This window comes from Coregonus lavaretus (assembly GCF_964263955.1).
Source record: "Coregonus lavaretus genome assembly, contig: HAP1_SCAFFOLD_6207, whole genome shotgun sequence".
Classification (NCBI taxonomy): Eukaryota; Metazoa; Chordata; class Actinopteri; order Salmoniformes; family Salmonidae; genus Coregonus; species Coregonus lavaretus.
The window spans coordinates 1-21,376 of NW_028158026.1; the positions used below are offsets into that span (position 1 = coordinate 1).

General features: G+C 40.3%; 1 protein-coding gene across 1 annotated transcript; it reads left to right on the forward strand.

The window, feature by feature from the left end:
• The first annotated feature begins 136 nt into the window (after nt 1–136).
• LOC311124518 (DNA helicase B-like) lies at nt 137–20,931 on the forward strand. The gene is made up of 9 exons (XM_084198650.1): nt 137–831; nt 1,267–1,408; nt 1,756–1,901; nt 2,007–2,091; nt 3,748–3,807; nt 17,838–18,072; nt 18,223–18,381; nt 18,884–19,648; nt 19,874–20,931. The coding sequence occupies exons 1-9, from the start codon at nt 669–671 to the stop codon at nt 19,991–19,993; spliced, it is 1,875 nt and encodes a 624-aa protein (XP_084054776.1). The 5' UTR covers nt 137–668; the 3' UTR covers nt 19,994–20,931.
• The last annotated feature ends 445 nt before the right edge of the window (nt 20,932–21,376 follow it).

Here is a 21,376-nt window from a genome sequence, read left to right on the forward strand (position 1 = left end):
CAAGGTACAGAACAGGTTTCTGAATGGCAAACATTAGCCTGTCACCGTCAGCTGCCATATTCACTGTCAGTAGCCACATATCATCCCTCACTCTTCCCTGTCATCCCTCACTCTTCCCTGTCATCCTCGCTCCACCCTGTCATCCTCACTCTACCCTGTCATCCCTCGCTCTACCCTGTCATCCCTCACTCTTCCCTGTCATCCCTCGCTCTGCCCTGTCATCCCTCACTCTTCCCTGTCATCCCTCGCTCTTCCCTGTCATCCCTCGCTCTTCCCTGTCATCCCTCACTCTTCCCTGTCATCCCTCACTCTTCCCTGTCATCCCTCACTCTTACCTGTCATCCCTCACTCTCCTGTCATCCCTCGCTCTGCCCTGTCATCCCTCGCTCTTCCCTGTCATCCCCCGCTCTTCCCTGTCATCCCTCGCTCTTCCCTGTCATCCCCCGCTCTTCCCTGTCATCCCTCGCTCTTCCCTGTCATCCCTCGCTCTTCCCTGTCATCCCTCACTCTCCCCTGTCATCCCTCACTCTTCCCTGTCATCCCCCGCTCTTCCCTGTCATCCCTCGCTCTTCCCTGTCATCCCTCACTCTCCCCTGTCATCCCTCGCTCTACCCTGTCATCCCTCACTCTCCCCTGTCATCCCTCGCTCTCAGGTGCTGTGGAGTTTCATGCAGGCCAAGAAAGACCTTAATGGGGTTCCTGAGGAGTGGAAGTTTGCCTGTGTTCGTGTGTTGGTGGTGGATGAGGGCAGTCTGGTGTGCGTTCAGCTCCTCCACTCTGTCCTCACCATGCTCACCAAACACGCACAGCTCAGGAAGTTTGTCTTTCTGGGTACGTTGGGTTTTAAGCTCAGGTTTAAGCTGTACAATGTGAAACGTGTAAAGTATGATGTCAACACTTGTTGGGTGTGAAGCTGGAACATAGTTAGTTAAGGAGAGGACTTCCTGTCCTGTACAATGTTAATGGAACACACTTGTGTTCCTACATTGCCTTCAAATCACCTTGTATCCCAATAAACTCCTCATTATCGGAATGAGATGAGACTACGCTGCTTAAACCTATCCTGCAAACACTTAAGGTTTAGGACTTGCTGGCTGACTGTTTGTCTAGGGGACGCTGTCAGCTGCCCAGTATCCAGCCAGGCAACACCTTGTATGACCTGTTCTAGGTTAGCCTTGTGTAGTTAGCCATATGTCTGCCATAATGGAGGCTAGTCAGGTCTGGGCTCCAGCTACCGTATGTGAAGGTGTAGCTCTGGTTGTCTAGGCGATGTGCGTCAGCTGCCCAGTATCCAGCCAGGCAACACCTTGTATGACCTGTTCCACAGTCTGGGCCGGGCTCACTGGGCCATCGAGATGAGGACCAACCACAGAGCTGAGTCTCAACTCATCGTCAACAACGCCGGACTGTAAATATGACATTGGTTTTTGTCTTTAGTTTTCCAACAAACATAGAAATGCCACAGTCATTCTTTGATATATATATATATATATATATATATATATATATATATATATATATATATATATATATATATATATATATATATAATAAAATTCAATATGTAGCTAGAATATCCAGAATTTTAGATACAACTTTGCAAATTCAGATATAAAATGCATTATAACATTTTCTTGATTGTTTAAATTGCAAATTCTGTAAGCTAGATTTTTGACAAATGTTCTTATCATGTCCTGATGCCATGACTGACCATGAGAAAGGAGAGATCCTGCGTCTGTCCTTTTTTTCTTTCAGAATCGCCGAGATGGGGATGAAGCATACTTTCAGACCGCTCCACTACGACGCCATCTTGGATCTGAATGGGAGTTACACCATGCCCTCTGAAGACAAGAGGTTCATCCTCATCCTGCTGCCCAACACCAACGAGGACTCTGTCTATGGTGAGGACACCACGGACTCCATCTTACAGGCTCGGTACGGGCTCTGTGCTGAAAACCCGTAAAACTCACAATATAAAGCAACACAATTGATGTCGTTTTTTTCAGACCTCCAGGTGGCTATCGAACTATTACTGAACGCTGCTCCAGGACTGAAGAATGATACCACGTCACAGTTCATTGCCTTCAGAAGGTAAGACATGTATAGGACAGTAGGATGGTCAGATATGTAAAGGGTTTCTCTACACCATTGATGCGATAGGGGAGTAGAGTGATCAGATGTGTACACTACCGGTCAAAAGTTTTAGAACACCTACTCATTCCAGGGTTTTTCTTTATTTTTTTACTATTTTCTACATTGTAGAATAATAGTGAAGACATCAAAACTATGAAATAACACATATGGAATCATGTAGTAACCAAAAAAAGTGTTAAACTAATCAAAACATATTTTGTATTTGAGATTCTTCAAATAGCCACCCTTTTGACTTGATGACAGCTGTGCACACTGTTGGCATTCTCTCAACCAGCTTAATGAGGAATACAGAAGATAGCCCTATTTGGTAAAATACCAAGTCCATATTATGGCAAGAACAGCTCAAATAAGCAAAGAGAAACGACAGTCCATCATTACTTTAAGGCATGAAAGTCAGTCAATACGGAACATTTCAAGAACTTTGAACGTTTCTTCAAGTGCAGTCGCAAAAACCATCAAGCGCTATGATGAAACTGGCTCTCATGAGGACCACCACAGGAATGGAAGACCCAGAGTTACCTCTGCTGCAGAGGATACGTTCATTAGAGTTACCAGCTTCAGAATTTGCAGCCCAAATAAATACACAGAGTTCAAGTCACAGACACATCTCAACATCAACTGTTCAGAGGGGACTGTGTGAATCAGGCCTTCTTGGTCGAATCGCTGCAAAGAAACCACTACTAAAGGACACCAATAAGAAGAAGAGACTTGCTTGGGCCAAGAAACACGAGCAATGGACATTAGACCGGTGGAAAATTGTCCTTTGGTCTGGAGTCCAAATTTGAGATTTTTGGTTCCAACCGCCGTGTCTTTGTGAGACGCGTGTGGGTGAACGGATGAGCTCTGCATGTGTATTTCCCACCGTGAAGCATGGAGGAGGAGGTGTTATGGTGTGGGGGTGCTTTGCTGGTGACACTGTCTGTGATTTATTTAGAATTCAAGGCACACTTAACCAGCATGGCTACCACAGCATTCTGCAGCAATACGCCATCCCATCTGGTTTGGGCTTAGTGGGACTATCATTTGTTTTTCAACAGGACAATTACCCAACACACCTCCAGGCTGTGTATGGGCTATTTTACCAAGAAGGAGAGTGATGGAGTGCTGCATCAGATGACCTGGCCTCCACAATCCCCCGACCTCAACCAAATTGAGATGATTTGGGATGAGTTGGACTGCAGAGTAAAGGAAAAGCAGCCAACAAGTGCTCAGCATATGTGGGAACTCCTTCAAGACTGTTAGCAAAGCATTCCAGGTGAAGCTGGTTGAGAGAATGCCAAGAGTGTGCAAAGCTGTCATCAAGGCAAAGGGTGGCTATTTGAAGAATAGTTTAACACTTTTCTGGTTACTACATGATTCCATATGTGTTATTCCATAGTTTTGATGTCTTCACGATTATTCTACAATGTAGAAAATAGTAAAAAGAAAGAAAAACCCTTTAATTAGTAGGTGTTCTAAAACTTTTGACCAGTAGTGTAGAGGGTTTATCTGCACCATTGATGCTATAGGAGAGTAGGGTGGTCAGATATGTAGAGGGCTTCTCTACACCATTGTTTGACCTGTATCTTAACTGTACCTCCATTTCTTTTGCAGGAGGGAGTGTGCCTTGATCAATGAGCTTTGCTGCAAGCATTACTGCAACCACCGCACCAAGTAAGTCACTACTGCTATTGGAAGAGATGTTGTTTCTACTGCTATTGGAAGAGATGTTGTTTCTACTGCTATTGAAAGAGATGTTGTTTCTACTGCTATTAGAAGATATGTTGTTTCTACTGCTATTGGAAGAGATGTTAGAAGAGATGTTGTTTCTACTGCTATTGGAAGAGATGTTGGAAGAGATGTTGTTTCTACTGCTATTGGAAGAGATGTTGTTTCTACTGCTATTAGAAGAGATGTTAGAAGATATGATGTTTCTACTGCTATTGGAAGAGATGTTGTTTCTACTGCTATTAGAAGAGATGTTGTTTCTACTGCTTTTAGAAGAGATGTTGTTTCTACTGCTATTGGAAGAGATGTTGTTTCTACTGCTATTGGAAGAGATGTTGTTTCTACTGCTATTAGAAGAGATGTTGTTTCTACTGCTATTGGAAGAGATGTTGTTTCTACTGCTATTAGAAGAGATGTTGTTTCTACTGCTATTGGAAGAGATGTTGTTTCTACTGCTATTGGAAGAGATGTTGTTTCTACTGCTATTGGAAGATATGTTAGAAGATATGATGTTTCTACTGCTATTGGAAGAGATGTTGTTTCTACTGCTATTGGAAGAGATGTTGTTTCTACTGCTATTAGAAGAGATGTTGTTTCTACTGCTTTTAGAAGAGATGTTGTTTCTACTGCTATTGGAAGAGATGTTGTTTCTACTGCTATTAGAAGAGATGTTGTTTCTACTGCTATTGGAAGAGATGTTGTTTCTACTGCTATTAGAAGAGATGTTGTTTCTACTGCTATTGGAAGAGATGTTGTTTCTACTGCTATTGGAAGAGATGTTGTTTCTACTGCTATTAGAAGAGATGTTAGAAGATATGATGTTTCTACTGCTATTGGAAGAGATGTTGTTTCTACTGCTATTAGAAGAGATGTTGTTTCTACTGCTTTTAGAAGAGATGTTGTTTCTACTGCTATTGGAAGAGATGTTGTTTCTACTGCTATTGGAAGAGATGTTGTTTCTACTGCTATTAGAAGAGATGTTGTTTCTACTGCTATTGGAAGAGATGTTGTTTCTACTGCTATTAGAAGAGATGTTGTTTCTACTGCTATTGGAAGAGATGTTGTTTCTACTGCTATTGGAAGAGATGTTGTTTCTACTGCTATTGGAAGATATGTTAGAAGATATGATGTTTCTACTGCTATTGGAAGAGATGTTGTTTCTACTGCTATTGGAAGAGATGTTGTTTCTACTGCTATTAGAAGAGATGTTGTTTCTACTGCTTTTAGAAGAGATGTTGTTTCTACTGCTATTGGAAGAGATGTTGTTTCTACTGCTATTAGAAGAGATGTTGTTTCTACTGCTATTGGAAGAGATGTTGTTTCTACTGCTATTAGAAGAGATGTTGTTTCTACTGCTATTGGAAGAGATGTTGTTTCTACTGCTATTGGAAGAGATGTTGTTTCTACTGCTATTAGAAGAGATGTTGTTTCTACTGCTATTGGAAGAGATGTTGTTTCTACTGCTATTGGAAGAGATGTTGTTTCTACTGCTATTGGAAGAGATGTTGTTTCTACTGCTATTAGAAGATATGTTGTTAGAAGAGATGTTTCTACTGCTATTGGAAGAGATGTTGTTAGAAGAGATGTTGTTTCTACTGCTATTGGAAGACATGTTGTTAGAAGAGATGTTGTTTCTACTACTATTGGAAGATATGTTGTTTCTACTGCTATTGGAAGAGATGTTGTTAGAAGAGATGTTGTTTCTACTGCTATTGGAAGAGATGTTGTTTCTACTGCTATTATAAGAGATGTTGTTTCTACTGCTATTGGATGAGATGTTTCTACTGCTATTGGAAGAGATGTTGTTTCTACTGCTATTGGAAGAGATGATGTTTCTACTGCTATTGGAAGAGATGCTGTTTCTACTGCTATTAGAAGAGATGTTGTTAGAAGAGATGTTGTTTCTACTGCTATTGGAAGAGATGTTGTTAGAAGAGATGTTGTTTCTACTGCTATTGGAAGAGATGTTGTTTCTACTGCTATTAGAAGATATGTTGTTTCTACTGCTATTGGAAGAGATGTTGTTTCTACTGCTATTGGAAGAGATGTTGTTTCTACTGCTATTGGAAGAGATGATGTTTCTACTGCTATTGGAAGAGATGTTGTTAGAAGATATGTTGTTTCTACTGCTATTGGAAGACATGTTGTTAGAAGAGATGTTGTTTCTACTGCTATTGGAAGAGATGTTGTTTCTACTACTATTGGAAGATATGTTGTTTCTACTGCTATTAGAAGAGATGTTGTTAGAAGAGATGTTGTTTCTACTGCTATTGGAAGAGATGTTGTTAGAAGAGATGTTGTTTCTACTGCTATTGGAAGAGATGTTGTTTCTACTGCTATTAGAAGAGATGTTGTTTCTACTGCTATTGGACGAGATGTTTCTACTGCTATTGGAAGAGATGTTGTTTCTACTGCTATTGGAAGAGATGATGTTTCTACTTCTATTGGAAGAGATGTTGTTTCTACTGCTATTAGAAGAGATGTTGTTTCTACTGCTATTGGAAGAGATGTTGTTTCTACTGCTATTGGAAGAGATGTTGTTTCTACTGCTATTAGAAGAGATGTTGTTTCTACTGCTATTGGAAGAGATGTTGTTTCTACTGCTATTGGAAGAGATGTTGTTTCTACTGCTATTGGAAGAGATGTTGTTTCTACTGCTATTAGAAGATATGTTGTTAGAAGAGATGTTTCTACTGCTATTGGAAGAGATGTTGTTAGAAGAGATGTTGTTTCTACTGCTATTGGAAGACATGTTGTTAGAAGAGATGTTGTTTCTACTACTATTGGAAGATATGTTGTTTCTACTGCTATTAGAAGAGATGTTGTTAGAAGAGATGTTGTTTCTACTGCTATTGGAAGAGATGTTGTTAGAAGAGATGTTGTTTCTACTGCTATTGGAAGAGATGTTGTTTCTACTGCTATTAGAAGAGATGTTGTTTCTACTGCTATTGGATGAGATGTTTCTACTGCTATTGGAAGAGATGTTGTTTCTACTGCTATTGGAAGAGATGATGTTTCTACTGCTATTGGAAGATATGCTGTTTCTACTGCTATTAGAAGAGATGTTGTTAGAAGAGATGTTGTTTCTACTGCTATTGGAAGAGATGTTGTTAGAAGAGATGTTGTTTCTACTGCTATTGGAAGAGATGTTGTTTCTACTGCTATTAGAAGATATGTTGTTTCTACTGCTATTGGAAGAGATGTTGTTTCTACTGCTATTGGAAGAGATGTTGTTTCTACTGCTATTGGAAGAGATGATGTTTCTACTGCTATTGGAAGAGATGTTGTTAGAAGATATGTTGTTTCTACTGCTATTGGAAGACATGTTGTTAGAAGAGATGTTGTTTCTACTGCTATTGGAAGAGATGTTGTTTCTACTACTATTGGAAGATATGTTGTTTCTACTGCTATTAGAAGAGATGTTGTTAGAAGAGATGTTGTTTCTACTGCTATTGGAAGAGATGTTGTTAGAAGAGATGTTGTTTCTACTGCTATTGGAAGAGATGTTGTTTCTACTGCTATTAGAAGAGATGTTGTTTCTACTGCTATTGGACGAGATGTTTCTACTGCTATTGGAAGAGATGTTGTTTCTACTGCTATTGGAAGAGATGATGTTTCTACTGCTATTGGAAGAGATGTTGTTTCTACTGCTATTAGAAGAGATGTTGTTAGAAGAGATGTTGTTTCTACTGCTATTGGAAGAGATGTTGTTAGAAGATGTTGTTTCTACTGCTATTGGAAGAGATGTTGTTTCTACTGCTATTAGAAGATATGTTGTTTCTACTGCTATTGGAAGAGATGTTGTTTCTACTGCTATTGGAAGAGATGTTGTTTCTACTGCTATTGGAAGAGATGATGTTTCTACTGCTATTAGAAGAGATGTTGTTAGAAGAGATGTTGTTTCTACTGCTATTGGAAGAGATGTTGTTAGAAGATATGTTGTTTCTACTGCTATTGGAAGAGATGTTGTTTCTACTGCTATTAGAATAGATGTTGTTTCTACTGCTATTGGAAGATATGTTGTTAGAAGAGATGTTGTTTCTACTGCTATTGGAAGAGATGATGTTTCTACTGCTATTAGAAGATATGTTGTTTCTACTGCTATTGGAAGAGATGTTGTTTCTACTGCTATTGGAAGAGATGTTGTTTCTACTGCTATTGGAAGAGATGTTGTTTCTACTGCTATTGGAAGAGATGTTGTTTCTACTGCTATTGGAAGAGATGTTGTTTCTACTGCTATTGGAAGAGATGTTGTTTCTACTGCTATTGGAAGAGATGTTGTTTCTACTGCTATTGGAAGAGATGTTGTTTCTACTGCTATTGGAAGAGTTGTTGTTTCTACTGCTATTGGAAGAGATGTTGTTTCTACTACTATTGGAAGAGATGTTGTTTCTACTGCTATTAGAAGAGATGTTGTTAGAAGAGATGTTGTTTCTACTGCTATTGGAAGAGATGTTGTTTCTACTGCTATTAGAAGATATGTTGTTTCTACTGCTATTGGAAGAGATGTTGTTTCTACTGCTATTGGAAGAGATGTTGTTTCTACTGCTATTGGAAGAGATGATGTTTCTACTGCTATTAGAATAGATGTTGTTAGAATAGATGTTGTTTCTACTGCTATTGGAAGAGATGTTGTTAGAAGAGATGTTGTTTCTACTGCTATTGGAAGAGATGTTGTTTCTACTGCTATTGGAAGAGATGTTGTTTCTACTGCTATTAGAAGATATGTTGTTTCTACTGCTATTGGAAGAGATGTTGTTTCTACTGCTATTGGAAGAGATGATGCTTCTACTGCTATTGGAAGAGATGTTGTTAGAAGAGATGTTGTTTCTACTGCTATTGGAAGAGATGTTGTTTCTACTGTTATTGGAAGAGATGTTGTTTCTACTGCTATTGGAAGAGATGTTGTTTCTACTGCTATTAGAAGATATGTTGTTAGAAGAGATGTTTCTACTGCTATTGGAAGAGATGTTGTTAGAAGAGATGTTGTTTCTACTGCTATTGGAAGAGATGTTGTTAGAAGATATGTTGTTTCTACTGCTATTGGAAGACATGTTGTTAGAAGAGATGTTGTTTCTACTGCTATTGGAAGAGATGTTGTTTCTACTACTATTGGAAGATATGTTGTTTCTACTGCTATTAGAAGAGATGTTGTTAGAAGAGATGTTGTTTCTACTGCTATTGGAAGAGATGTTGTTTCTACTGCTATTAGAAGAGATGTTGTTTCTACTGCTATTGGAAGAGATGTTGTTTCTACTGCTATTGGAAGAGATGATGTTTCTACTGCTATTGGAAGAGATGATGTTTCTACTGCTATTAGAAGAGATGTTGTTAGAAGAGATGTTGTTTCTACTGCTATTGGAAGAGATGTTGTTAGAAGAGATGTTGTTTCTACTGCTATTGGAAGATATGTTGTTTCTACTGCTATTAGAAGATATGTTGTTTCTACTGCTATTGGAAGAGATGTTGTTTCTACTGCTATTGGAAGAGATGATGTTTCTACTGCTATTAGAAGAGATGTTGTTAGAAGAGATGTTGTTTCTACTGCTATTGGAAGAGATGTTGTTAGAAGAGATGTTGTTTCTACTGCTATTGGAAGAGATGTTGTTTCTACTGCTATTAGAAGAGATGTTGTTTCTACTGCTATTGGAAGAGATGTTGTTAGAAGAGATGTTTCTACTGCTATTGGAAGAGATGATGTTTCTACTGCTATTAGAAGATATGTTGTTAGAAGATATGTTGTTTCTACTGCTATTGGAAGAGATGTTGTTTCTACTGCTATTGGAAGAGATGTTGTTTCTACTGCTATTGGAAGAGATGTTGTTTCTACTGCTATTGGAAGAGATGTTGTTTCTACTACTATTGGAAGATATGTTGTTTCTACTGCTATTAGAAGAGATGTTGTTAGAAGAGATGTTGTTTCTACTGCTATTGGAAGAGATGTTGTTAGAAGAGATGTTGTTTCTACTGCTATTGGAAGAGATGTTGTTTCTACTGCTATTAGAAGAGATGTTGTTTCTACTGCTATTGGACGAGATGTTTCTACTGCTATTGGAAGAGATGTTGTTTCTACTGCTATTGGAAGAGATGATGCTTCTACTGCTATTGGAAGAGATGATGTTTCCACTGCTATTAGAAGAGATGTTGTTAGAAGAGATGTTGTTTCTACTGCTATTGGAAGAGATGTTGTTAGAAGAGATGTTGTTTCTACTGCTATTGGAAGAGATGTTGTTTCTACTGCTATTAGAAGATATGTTGTTTCTACTGCTATTGGAAGAGATGTTGTTTCTACTGCTATTGGAAGAGATGTTGTTTCTACTGCTATTGGAAGAGATGATGTTTCTACTGCTATTAGAAGAGATGTTGTTAGGAGATATGTTGTTTCTACTGCTATTGGAAGAGATGTTGTTAGAAGAGATGTTGTTTCTACTGCTATTGGAAGAGATGTTGTTTCTACTGCTATTAGAAGAGATGTTGTTTCTACTGCTATTGGAAGAGATGTTGTTAGAAGATATGTTGTTTCTACTGCTATTGGAAGAGATGTTGTTTCTACTGCTATTGGAAGAGATGTTGTTTCTACTGCTATTGGAAGAGATGTTGTTTCTACTGCTATTGGAAGAGATGTTGTTTCTACTGCTATTGGAATAGATGTTGTTTCTACTGCTATTGGAAGAGATGTTGTTTCTACTGCTATTGGAAGAGATGTTGTTTCTACTGCTATTAGAATAGATGTTGTTTCTACTGCTATTGGATGAGATGTTTCTACTGCTATTGGAAGAGATGTTGTTTCTACTGCTATTGGAAGAGATGATGCTTCTACTGCTATTGGAAGAGATGATGTTTCCACTGCTATTAGAAGAGATGTTGTTAGAAGAGATGTTGTTTCTACTGCTATTGGAAGAGATGTTGTTAGAAGAGATGTTGTTTCTACTGCTATTGGAAGAGATGTTGTTTCTACTGCTATTAGAAGATATGTTGTTTCTACTGCTATTGGAAGAGATGTTGTTTCTACTGCTATTGGAAGAGATGTTGTTTCTACTGCTATTGGAAGAGATGATGTTTCTACTGCTATTAGAAGAGATGTTGTTAGAAGATATGTTGTTTCTACTGCTATTGGAAGAGATGTTGTTAGAAGAGATGTTGTTTCTACTGCTATTGGAAGATATGTTGTTTCTACTGCTATTAGAAGAGATGTTGTTTCTACTGCTATTGGAAGAGATGTTGTTAGAAGATATGTTGTTTCTACTGCTATTGGAAGAGATGTTGTTTCTACTGCTATTGGAAGAGATGTTGTTTCTACTGCTATTGGAAGAGATGTTGTTTCTACTACTATTGGAAGAGATGTTGTTTCTACTGCTATTAGAAGAGATGTTGTTAGAAGAGATGTTGTTTCTACTGCTATTGGAAGAGATGTTGTTAGAAGAGATGTTGTTTCTACTGCTATTGGAAGAGATGTTGTTTCTACTGCTATTAGAAGATATGTTGTTTCTACTGCTATTGGAAGAGATGTTGTTTCTACTGCTATTGGAAGAGATGTTGTTTCTACTGCTATTGGAAGAGATGATGTTTCTACTGCTATTAGAAGAGATGGTGTTAGAAGAGATGTTGTTTCTACTGCTATTGGAAGAGATGTTGTTAGAAGAGATGTTGTTTCTACTGCTATTGGAAGAGATGTTGTTTCTACTGCTATTAGAAGAGATGTTGTTTCTACTGCTATTGGAAGAGATGTTGTTAGAAGAGATGTTGTTTCTACTGCTATTGGAAGAGATGATGTTTCTACTGCTATTAGAAGATATGTTGTTAGAAGATATGTTGTTTCTACTGCTATTGGAAGAGATGTTGTTTCTACTGCTATTGGAAGAGATGTTGTTTCTACTGCTATTGGAAGAGATGTTGTTTCTACTGCTATTGGAAGAGATGTTGTTTCTACTGCTATTGGAAGAGATGTTGTTTCTACTGCTATTGGAAGAGATGTTGTTTCTACTGCTATTGGAAGAGATGTTGTTTCTACTGCTATTGGAAGAGTTGTTGTTTCTACTGCTATTGGAAGAGATGTTGTTTCTACTACTATTGGAAGAGATGTTGTTTCTACTGCTATTAGAAGAGATGTTGTTAGAAGAGATGTTGTTTCTACTGCTATTGGAAGAGATGTTGTTTCTACTACTATTGGAAGAGATGTTGTTTCTACTACTATTGGAAGAGATGTTGTTTCTACTGCTATTAGAAGAGATGTTGTTAGAAGAGATGTTGTTTCTACTGCTATTGGAAGAGATGTTGTTTCTACTACTATTGGAAGAGATGTTGTTAGAAGAGATGTTGTTTCTACTGCTATTGGAAGAGATGTTGTTTCTACTGCTATTGGAAGAGATGTTGTTTCTACTGCTATTGGAAGAGATGTTGTTAGAAGAGATGTTGTTTCTACTGCTATTGGAAGAGATGTTGTTTCTACTACTATTGGAAGAGATGTTGTTTCTACTGCTATTAGAAGAGATGTTGTTTCTACTGCTATTGGAAGAGATGTTGTTTCTACTGCTATTGGAAGAGATGTTGTTTCTACTGCTATTGGAAGAGATTTTGTTTCTACTGCTATTGGAAGAGATGTTGTTTCTACTGCTATTAGAAGAGATGTTGTTTCTACTGCTATTGGACGAGATGTTGTTTCTACTGCTATTGGAAGAGATGTTGTTTCTACTGCTATTGGAAGAGATGTTGTTTCTACTGCTATTAGAAGAGATGTTGTTTCTACTGCTATTGGAAGAGATGTTGTTAGAAGAGATGTTGTTTCTACTGCTATTGGAAGAGATGTTGTTTCTACTGCTATTAGAAGATATGTTGTTTCTACTGCTATTGGAAGAGATGTTGTTAGAAGAGATGTTGTTTCTACTGCTATTAGAAGATATGTTGTTTCTACTGCTATTGGAAGAGATGTTGTTAGAAGAGATGTTGTTTCTACTGCTATTGGAAGAGATGTTGTTTCTACTGCTATTAGAAGAGATGTTGTTTCTACTGCTATTGGAAGAGATGTTGTTAGAAGAGATGTTGTTTCTACTGCTATTAGAAGAGATGTTGTTTCTACTGCTATTGGAAGAGATGTTGTTTCTACTGCTATTGGAAGAGATGTTGTTTCTACTGCTATTAGAAGAGATGTTGTTTCTACTGCTATTGGAAGAGATGTTGTTAGAATAGATGTTGTTTCTACTGCTATTGGAAGAGATGTTGTTTCTACTGCTATTGGAAGAGATGTTGTTTCTACTGCTATTAGAAGAGATGTTGTTTCTACTGCTATTGGAAGAGATGTTGTTAGAAGAGATGTTGTTTCTACTGCTATTGGAAGAGATGTTGTTAGAAGAGATGTTGTTTCTACTGCTATTGGAAGAGATGTTGTTAGAAGAGATGTTGTTTCTACTGCTATTGGAAGATATGTTGTTAGAAGAGATGTTGTTTCTACTGCTATTAGAAGAGATGTTGTTAGAAGAGATGTTGTTAGAAGAGATGTTGTTTCTACTGCTATTGGAAGAGATGTTGTTAGAAGAGATGTTGTTTCTACTGCTATTAGAAGAGATGTTGTTAGAAGAGATGTTGTTTCTACTGCTATTGGAAGAGATGTTGTTAGAAGAGATGTTGTTAGAAGAGATGTTGTTTCTACTGCTATTAGAAGAGATGTTGTTAGAAGAGATGTTGTTAGTTGCTACTCCTGAGAGTAGATGTTGCTACTCCTGAGTGGCGCAGTGGTCTAAGGCACTGCATCGCAGTGCTAACTGTGCCACTAGATCCTGGTTCGAATCCAGGCTCTGTCGCAGCCGGCCGCAACCGGGAGACTCATGGGCGGCGCACAATTGGCCCAGCGTCGTCCAGGGTAAGGGAGGGAATGGCCGGCAGGGATGTAGCTCAGTTGATAGAGCGTGGCGTTTGCAACGCCAGGGTTGTGGGTACGATTCCCACGGGGGGCCAGTATAAAAAAAATATGTATTCACTAACTGTAAGTCGCTCTGGATAAGAGCGTCTGCTAAATGACTAAAATGTAAATGTAATGTAAATGTTAGAAGAGATGTTGTTTCTACTGCTATTAGAAGAGATGTTGTTAGAAGAGATGTTGTTTCTACTGCTATTAGAAGAGATGTTGTTAGAAGAGATGTTGTTAGAAGAGATGTTGTTTCTACTGCTATTGGAAGAGATGTTGTTAGAAGAGATGATGTTTCTACTGCTATTAGAAGATATGTTGTTAGAAGAGATGTTGTTTCTACTGCTATGTATTAGTGGACCACCGGATAGAGCTGTTGTACCAGTTATAAAAAGGAAGAATCTGCGATGTGATGAGGCAGAGGGGAGTTTACTCCACTCCTAGACCCTGTTTGTTTCTATTAGAAAGTCCAGCAGGTCTCATTAGCTGTATACATACAGTGCATTCGGAAAGTATTCAGACCCCTTGACTTTTTCCACATTTTGTTACATTACAGCCTTATTCTAAAATGGATTAAATCGTTTTTTTTCTTCATCAATCCCCATAATGACAAAGCAAAAAACAGGTTTTTAGAATTTTTTCCACATTTATTAAATATAAAAAACGGAAACGTTTACATAAGTATTCAGACCCTTTACTCAGTACTTTGTTGAAGCATCTTTGGCAGCGATTACAGCCTCAAGTCTTCTTGAGTATGACGCTACAAGCTTGGCACACCTGTATTTGGGGAGTTTCTCCCATTCTTCTCTGCAGATCCTCTCAAGCTCTGTCAGGTTGGATGGGGAGCGTCGCTGCACAGCTATTTTCCGGTCTCTCCAGAGATGTTCGATCGGGTTCAAGTCCGGGCTCTGGCTGGGCCACTCAAGGACATTCAGAGACTTGTCCCGAAGCCACTCCTGCGTTGTCTTGGCTGTGTGCTTAGGGTCGTTGTCCTGTTGGAAGGTGAACCTTCGCCCCAGTCTGAGGTCCTGAGCGCTCTGGAATAGGTTTTCATCAAGGATCTCTTTGAACTTTGCTCCGTTCATCTTTCCCTCGATCCTGACTAGTCTCCCAGTCCCTGCCGGTGAAAAACATTCCCACAGTATGATGCTGCCACCACCATGCTTCACGGTAGGGTTGGTGCCAGGTTTCCTCCAGACGTGACGCTTGGCATTCAGGCCAAAGAGTTCAATCTTGGTTTCATCAGACCAGAGAATCTTGTTTCTCATGGTCTGATAGTCCTTTAGGTGCCTTTTGGCAAACTCCAAGCGAGCTGTCATGTGCATTTTACTGAGGAGTGGCTTCCGTCTGGCCACTCTACCATAAAGGCCTGATTGGTGGAGTGCTGCAGAGATGATTGTCCTTCTGGAAGTTTCTGCCATCTCCACAGAGGAACTTTGGAGCTCTGTCAGAGTGAACATCGGGTTCTTGGTCACCTCCCTGACCAAGGCCCTTCTCCCCCGGTTGTTATATTGTTATAGAAACATCTCAAGGATGATCAATGGAAACAGGATGCACCTGAGCTCAATTTTGAGTCTCATAGCAAAGGGTCTGAATACTTATGTAAATAAGGTTTCTACAAACCTGTTTTCACTCATTATGGGGTATCGTGTGTAGATTGATGAATAATTGTTTTTATTTAATAGCATTGCAGTTTAGGCACAATATAGATTTTGGCCACTAGATGGCAGCAGGGTGTGTGCAAAGTTTCAGATTGATCCAGTGAAGCATTGCAACACTGGACTATTTTGTAGAAAGTCTGCCCAAATGTGCCGAATTGGTCAGTTGATAAATTTTCATGTACATAACTATAGAGAACATACAAAAAATGATATGGTAATACAAAATGTACGTTTACACACTCCCAGGAATGTAATACATGATGGATCATTAGCTTATACACTAACTTTCACACATCTAGATGGCCGGGCGGGGTGGGTGTGGAGCCAGAGACAGCAGGGGTACAACCTGTAGAACCCACTTCCTACATTTTAATATGAAAATGGATTGTTTCAAACAAAACTATGCTACATTTTATCACAAATCAGAGCAAGATTACTGAATGTACACTACCGGTCAAAAGTTTTAGAACACCTCATTCCCCTCATTCACTCATTCAAGGGTTTTCATTTTTACAATTTTCTACATTGTAACTACATCAAAACTATGAAATAACATATGGAATCATGTAAGTGTTAAACAAATCAAAATATATTTTATATTTGAGATTCTTCAAATAGCCACCCTTTGCCTTGATGACAGCTTTGCACACTGTTGGCATTCTCTCAAACAGCTTCATGAGGTAGTCACCTGGAATGCATTTCAATGAACAGGTGTGCCTTCTTAAAAGTTAATTTGTGGATTTTCTTTACTTCTTAATGTGTTTGAGCCAATCAGTTGTGTTGTGACAAGGTAGGGGGGTATACAGAAGATTTGGTAAAAGACCAAGTCCATATTATGGCAAGAAGCAAAGACAAAAGACAGTCCATCATTACTTTAAGACATGAAGGTCAGTCAATACGGAACATTTCAGGAACTTTGAACGTTTCTTCAAGTGCAGTCACAAAAAACATCAAGCGCTATGATGAAACTGGCTCTCATGAGGACCGCCACAGGAAAGGAAGACCCAGAGTTACCTCTGCTGCAGAGGATAAGTTCATTAGAGTTACCAGCCTCAGAATTTGCAGTGGAAATAAATGCTTCACAGAGTTCAAGTAACAGACACATCTCAACATCAACTGTTCAGAGGGGACTGCGTGAATCAGGCCTTCATGGTCGAATTGCTGCAAAGAAACCACTACTAAAGGACACCAATAAGAAGAAGAGACTTGCTTGGGCCAAGAAACACGAGCAATGGACATTAGACCGGTGGAAATCTGTCCTTTGGTCTGATGAGTCCAAATTTGAGAGTTTTGGTTCCAACCGCCATTTCTTTGTGAGACGCAGAGTAGGTGAACGGATGATCTCCGTATATATATTTCCCACCGTGAAGCATGGAGGAGGAGATGTGATGGTGTGGGGGGACTTTGCTGGTGACACTGTCTGTGATTTATTTAGAATTCAAGGCACACTTAACCAGCATGGTTACCACCGCATTCTGCAGCGATACACCATCCCATCTGTTTTGGGCTTAGTGGGACTATATAATTTGTTTTTCAACAGGACAATGACCCAACACACCTCCAGGCTGTGTAAGGGCTATTTTACCAATGAGAGTGATGGAGTGCTGCATCAGATTACCTGGCCTCCACAATCCCCCGACCTCAACCATATTGAGATGGTTTGGGATAAGTCGGACCGCAGAGTGAAGGAAAAGTAGCCAACAAGTGCTCAGCATATGACTGTTGGAAAAGCATTCCAGGTGAAGCTGGTTGAGAGAATGCCAAGAGTGTGCACAGCTGTCATCAAGGCAAAGGGTGGCTATTTGAAGAATCTCAAATATAAAATATATATAATGATTTTTTTAACACTTTTTTTTTGTTGGTTACTACATGATTCCATATGTGTTATTTCATAGTTTTGACGTCTTCACTATTATTCTACAATGTAGAAAATACTCAAAATAAAGGAAAAACACTTGCATGAGTAGGTGTTCTAAAACTTTTGACCGGTAGTGTAAGTAAATTATTTACCTTCAGAGGTGAATGTATCAAACCAGTTGCCGTGATTCGTTTTTTGTTGTTGTGCACTCTCCTCAAACAATAGCATGGTATTTTGTCACTGTAATAGCTACTGTAAATTGGACAGTGCAGTTGGATTAACAAGAATTTAAGCTTTCTGCCCATATAAGACATGTCTATGTCCTGGAAAGTTTGCTGTTACTTACAACAGTCATGCTAATCACATTAGCGCACGTTAGCTCAACCGTCCCGTATACGGGACACACCGATCCCGTAGAGGTTAATCCGTTTTAGAATAAGGCTGTAACGTAACAAAATGTGGAAAAAGTCAAGGGGTCTGAATACTTTCCGAATGCACTGTGTATATATAGATAGATGGATCATTTTGGGTTTGATATGTTGATCTTTTACCTCAGAAACGTCAAGAACCGACTTGATTTCCAGCCGGGAGATAAAGTCTGCTGTACAAAGAACGGCTACGTCGCAGACAGGAACAAGGAGGGGTCTCCTGAAGAAGAGGTCCTGGAGAACGTAGCTGACAGGGCCAGGACAGGGCAGAGACTTCCTGGACTGGACAGAGAGGAGAGGGGGAAAAGCAAAAAGAAGGAGAAAGAACGCCTGTGCAACGGAGAGATATTCTTCATTAAACATGTGAGAAAATGAGAGGACCCTTCACTTAAGCAATAGTTTACATGTTTTTTAGGCTATTCCGGAGCTGTCAATGACTACAATGGCTCTGGCGCCGGCTCAATTCTAATTGGTTGAGCCCTGCTCTTTTGGTTGTGTCTCCTCCTGTGACAGGACGTGACAGAGGAGGAGGCGGGCTCACAGCGGAGCAGGAAGCAGAGGTACCTGACTCTGGATGATCGTGACGGACGGATGCTGTGTGTGTCCTTTAGGGATCTGCAGAGAGAGTGTAGACTGCAACACGCCTGGGCTAGGACCATACACACCTTCCAGGTACCCACACACACATACACACACACACACACACACACACACACCACAGACTAGGCTGCAACACACTTGGGCTAGGACCATACACACCTTCCAGGTACCCACACACACATATACACACACATACACATACACACACACATATACACACACATATACACACACACACACACCACAGACTAGGCTGCAACACACTTGGGCTAGGACCGTACACACCTTCCAGGTACCCACACACATTCTCTCCCTCTCTCACTCTCCTCTCTCACTCTCTCCTTTTTCTCTCTCCCTCACTCTCCTTTCTTTCTCTCTCTCTCTCTCCTTTCTTTCTCTCTCTCTCCTTTCTCTCTCTCTCTCTCCCTCCTCTTTCTCTCTCTCTCTCTTTCTGTCTCTACTCAGTTTATGAATGGCGTATTATTAAACTAAGCAGTTCAGTAGATTCTAACTAGTTAGACATTTTCTCTGATGGAATTATTCAGTTGTACTGTACCTTCCCTCTGTGTATCAGGGCTCGGAGACGGAGACGGTTGTGTACGTGCTGGGTAACGGCAGCGTCCAGACGTGGAAACACGTGTACACGGCCGTGACACGGGGACAGAAGCGTGTATATGTCATAGCCAAGCAGGAGGGCATGGCCTCAGCCATCAAGAGACACATCATCCCACGTAACACCCGGCTGGGAACCCTGGTCAAAGAGCTACTGGTCCAGCCTGGAGCTGGAGGGGCTGGGGCTGGGGGGCAGGACCAACCAGACCAGAACCAACCCCTGCCAGGCACACCTCGCAGGGCAGCCCCAGGCTTCGGGCCTACGCGGTCCACTCCTCTGGCCTCACAGACACCTAGCTGGTCTCTATGGAGCAGCCCCTACAGAACCCCTGTAGCAGCACCCAGCGTCCTCTCTACACCCATCCTAGCAGTCCCACTTCACGCCAATCGTGTCCAGTCCCACTCTACATCGGTCCTACCCAGGCAGCTGTGGAGAAATGAGCCTCCAGCAGCTCCTCAGGCAGATGCTACAGACACCTCTCTAATGGACGACATCACTTTCAGTCAGGCATATACCTGGTCGCCTATGAACAGCAGCTCTGAGGACCCCTCTCAGGAGCAGCCTGGGTGGTGTGCGGAGGAGGAGGGGATCAAGATGGAGGCTAGCTCTGTAGAGGATGGACACACGGGGAAGGCTGCTCTGTCTCGGGGTGAGAGCTCCCCTCCCAAGAGGACGCTCAGTCCTGACAGTGGGCAACAGAATGTAACTCCTTCAAAACAGATGAAGGTAAGAGAAGGAAGCCTTGGTGTATAGATTTTCAATTGTGCTTTTTGTGGTGGAAGCAGTACATTTCACACATGACTAGAGCACGTTTGAAGAAGTGTTTGAGGTATGGTGTGGAGGGGTTATTTTAGTAGAAGTGTTTTTAGCGGTTATTCTAAGAGTTATTTGGGAAGAGTTGTCACTTTTCTCTGACTCCATCTTGCTGTTGTTGTTGTGTCATCTGTGTAGGTGGAGCCATTCGAATCACCGCTGGGCTGTTCCAGCCTGCAGCAGCTCTCCCTCCGCACGCCAACTCACAACCCCCGCGGTAAACGGCTCTTCCAAGATCCACCCTCCGACCGGGACTGACCACCTTCTCTCCCTGACCCCCCCAAAGGAGACCCGTCCACACATGGGTTCTGTTTGTTAGGGTACACCATAGCAAAATGTTTTGCAGCGTGCAATTCTTATTGATTATATAAATACCCAATATTCAACATGGGGAGGATTTTACATGGATTTAACACTTAATGTTCTCTACTTATGATTGATCTCCACTGCATTGATACCAGGATATCTTATGATTGATGTCCACTACTGCATTGATACCGTGATATCTTATGATTGATGTCCAGTACTGCATTGATACCAGGATATCTTATGATTGATGGACACTACTGCATTGATACCGTGATATCTTATGATTGATGTCCAGTACTGCATTGATACCAGGATATCTTATGATTGATGGACACTACTGCATTGATACCGTGATATCTTATGATTGATGTCCAGTACTGCATTGATACCAGGATATCTTATGATTGATGGACACTACTGCATTGATACCGTGATATCTTATGATTGATGTCCAGTACTGCATTGATACCAGGATATCTTATGATTGATCTCCACTGCATTGATACCGTGATATCTTATGATTGATGTCCAGTACTGCATTGATACCAGGATATCTTATGATTGATGGACACTACTGCATTGATACCAGGATATCTTATGATTGATGGACACTACTGCATTGATACCACAGAACAATGAGACGGATATTTCACCGGATGTATAAATGTGAAGCATCCGCTTGGCGTTTCTACTCACTACCAAATATGGTAGTGAGAGGAAGCCCAGTGGCCGGCAGTGGGAGATGATGGAACGAGATGGATTTTGGCCGACATTCTGCAAATGTTCCCATCGATGAAACATTTTATCTCAATACAGTTCCCAAAACTAGAATCTGTTACGAACTGAGTGGACTATGGTTTTTAGACTTTACCCGTTGCCAAAGTTTTGGGCAAATTGAATTACTGCACACGCGCACTACACACAGTAGGCGTTGCCTAACAGAAATATGCAAATGCATGCTAGAACACAGCCAATAGGATCTCGCTAGCTCGTGCTTGGCTCTGCCCACCTCCTTGCTTGTTCTGCCCACTATGACTCATTTGTTCTCATTTGAAACGATGGGCTATGGTCTATCTTGGTTTAGTTATAAAACATCTTTGTTGATACCAAGATATCTTATGATTGATGTCCAGTACTGCATTGATACCAGGATATTTTAATCAAATAAAATTGTATTTGTCACATGCGCCGAATACAACAGGTGTAGACGTTACAGTGAAATGCTTAATTACAAGCCCTTAACCAACAATGCAATTAAGATTTTTTAAAAACTAAATAAACTAAAGTAAAAAGAAAAGTAACACAATAAAATAACAATAACGAGGCGATATA

Bases quoted from the DNA above. Each gene is read 5' to 3' on its own strand.
- LOC311124518 (XM_084198650.1), top strand. From the start codon at position 669: ATGCAGGCCAAGAAAGACCTTAATGGGGTTCCTGAGGAGTGGAAGTTT. The intron at 832-1,266 runs GTACGTTGGGTT...CTGGTTGTCTAG, and splicing joins CAGGAAGTTTGTCTTTCTGG to GCGATGTGCGTCAGCTGCCC. The intron at 2,092-3,747 runs GTAAGACATGTA...TTTCTTTTGCAG, and splicing joins CAGTTCATTGCCTTCAGAAG to GAGGGAGTGTGCCTTGATCA.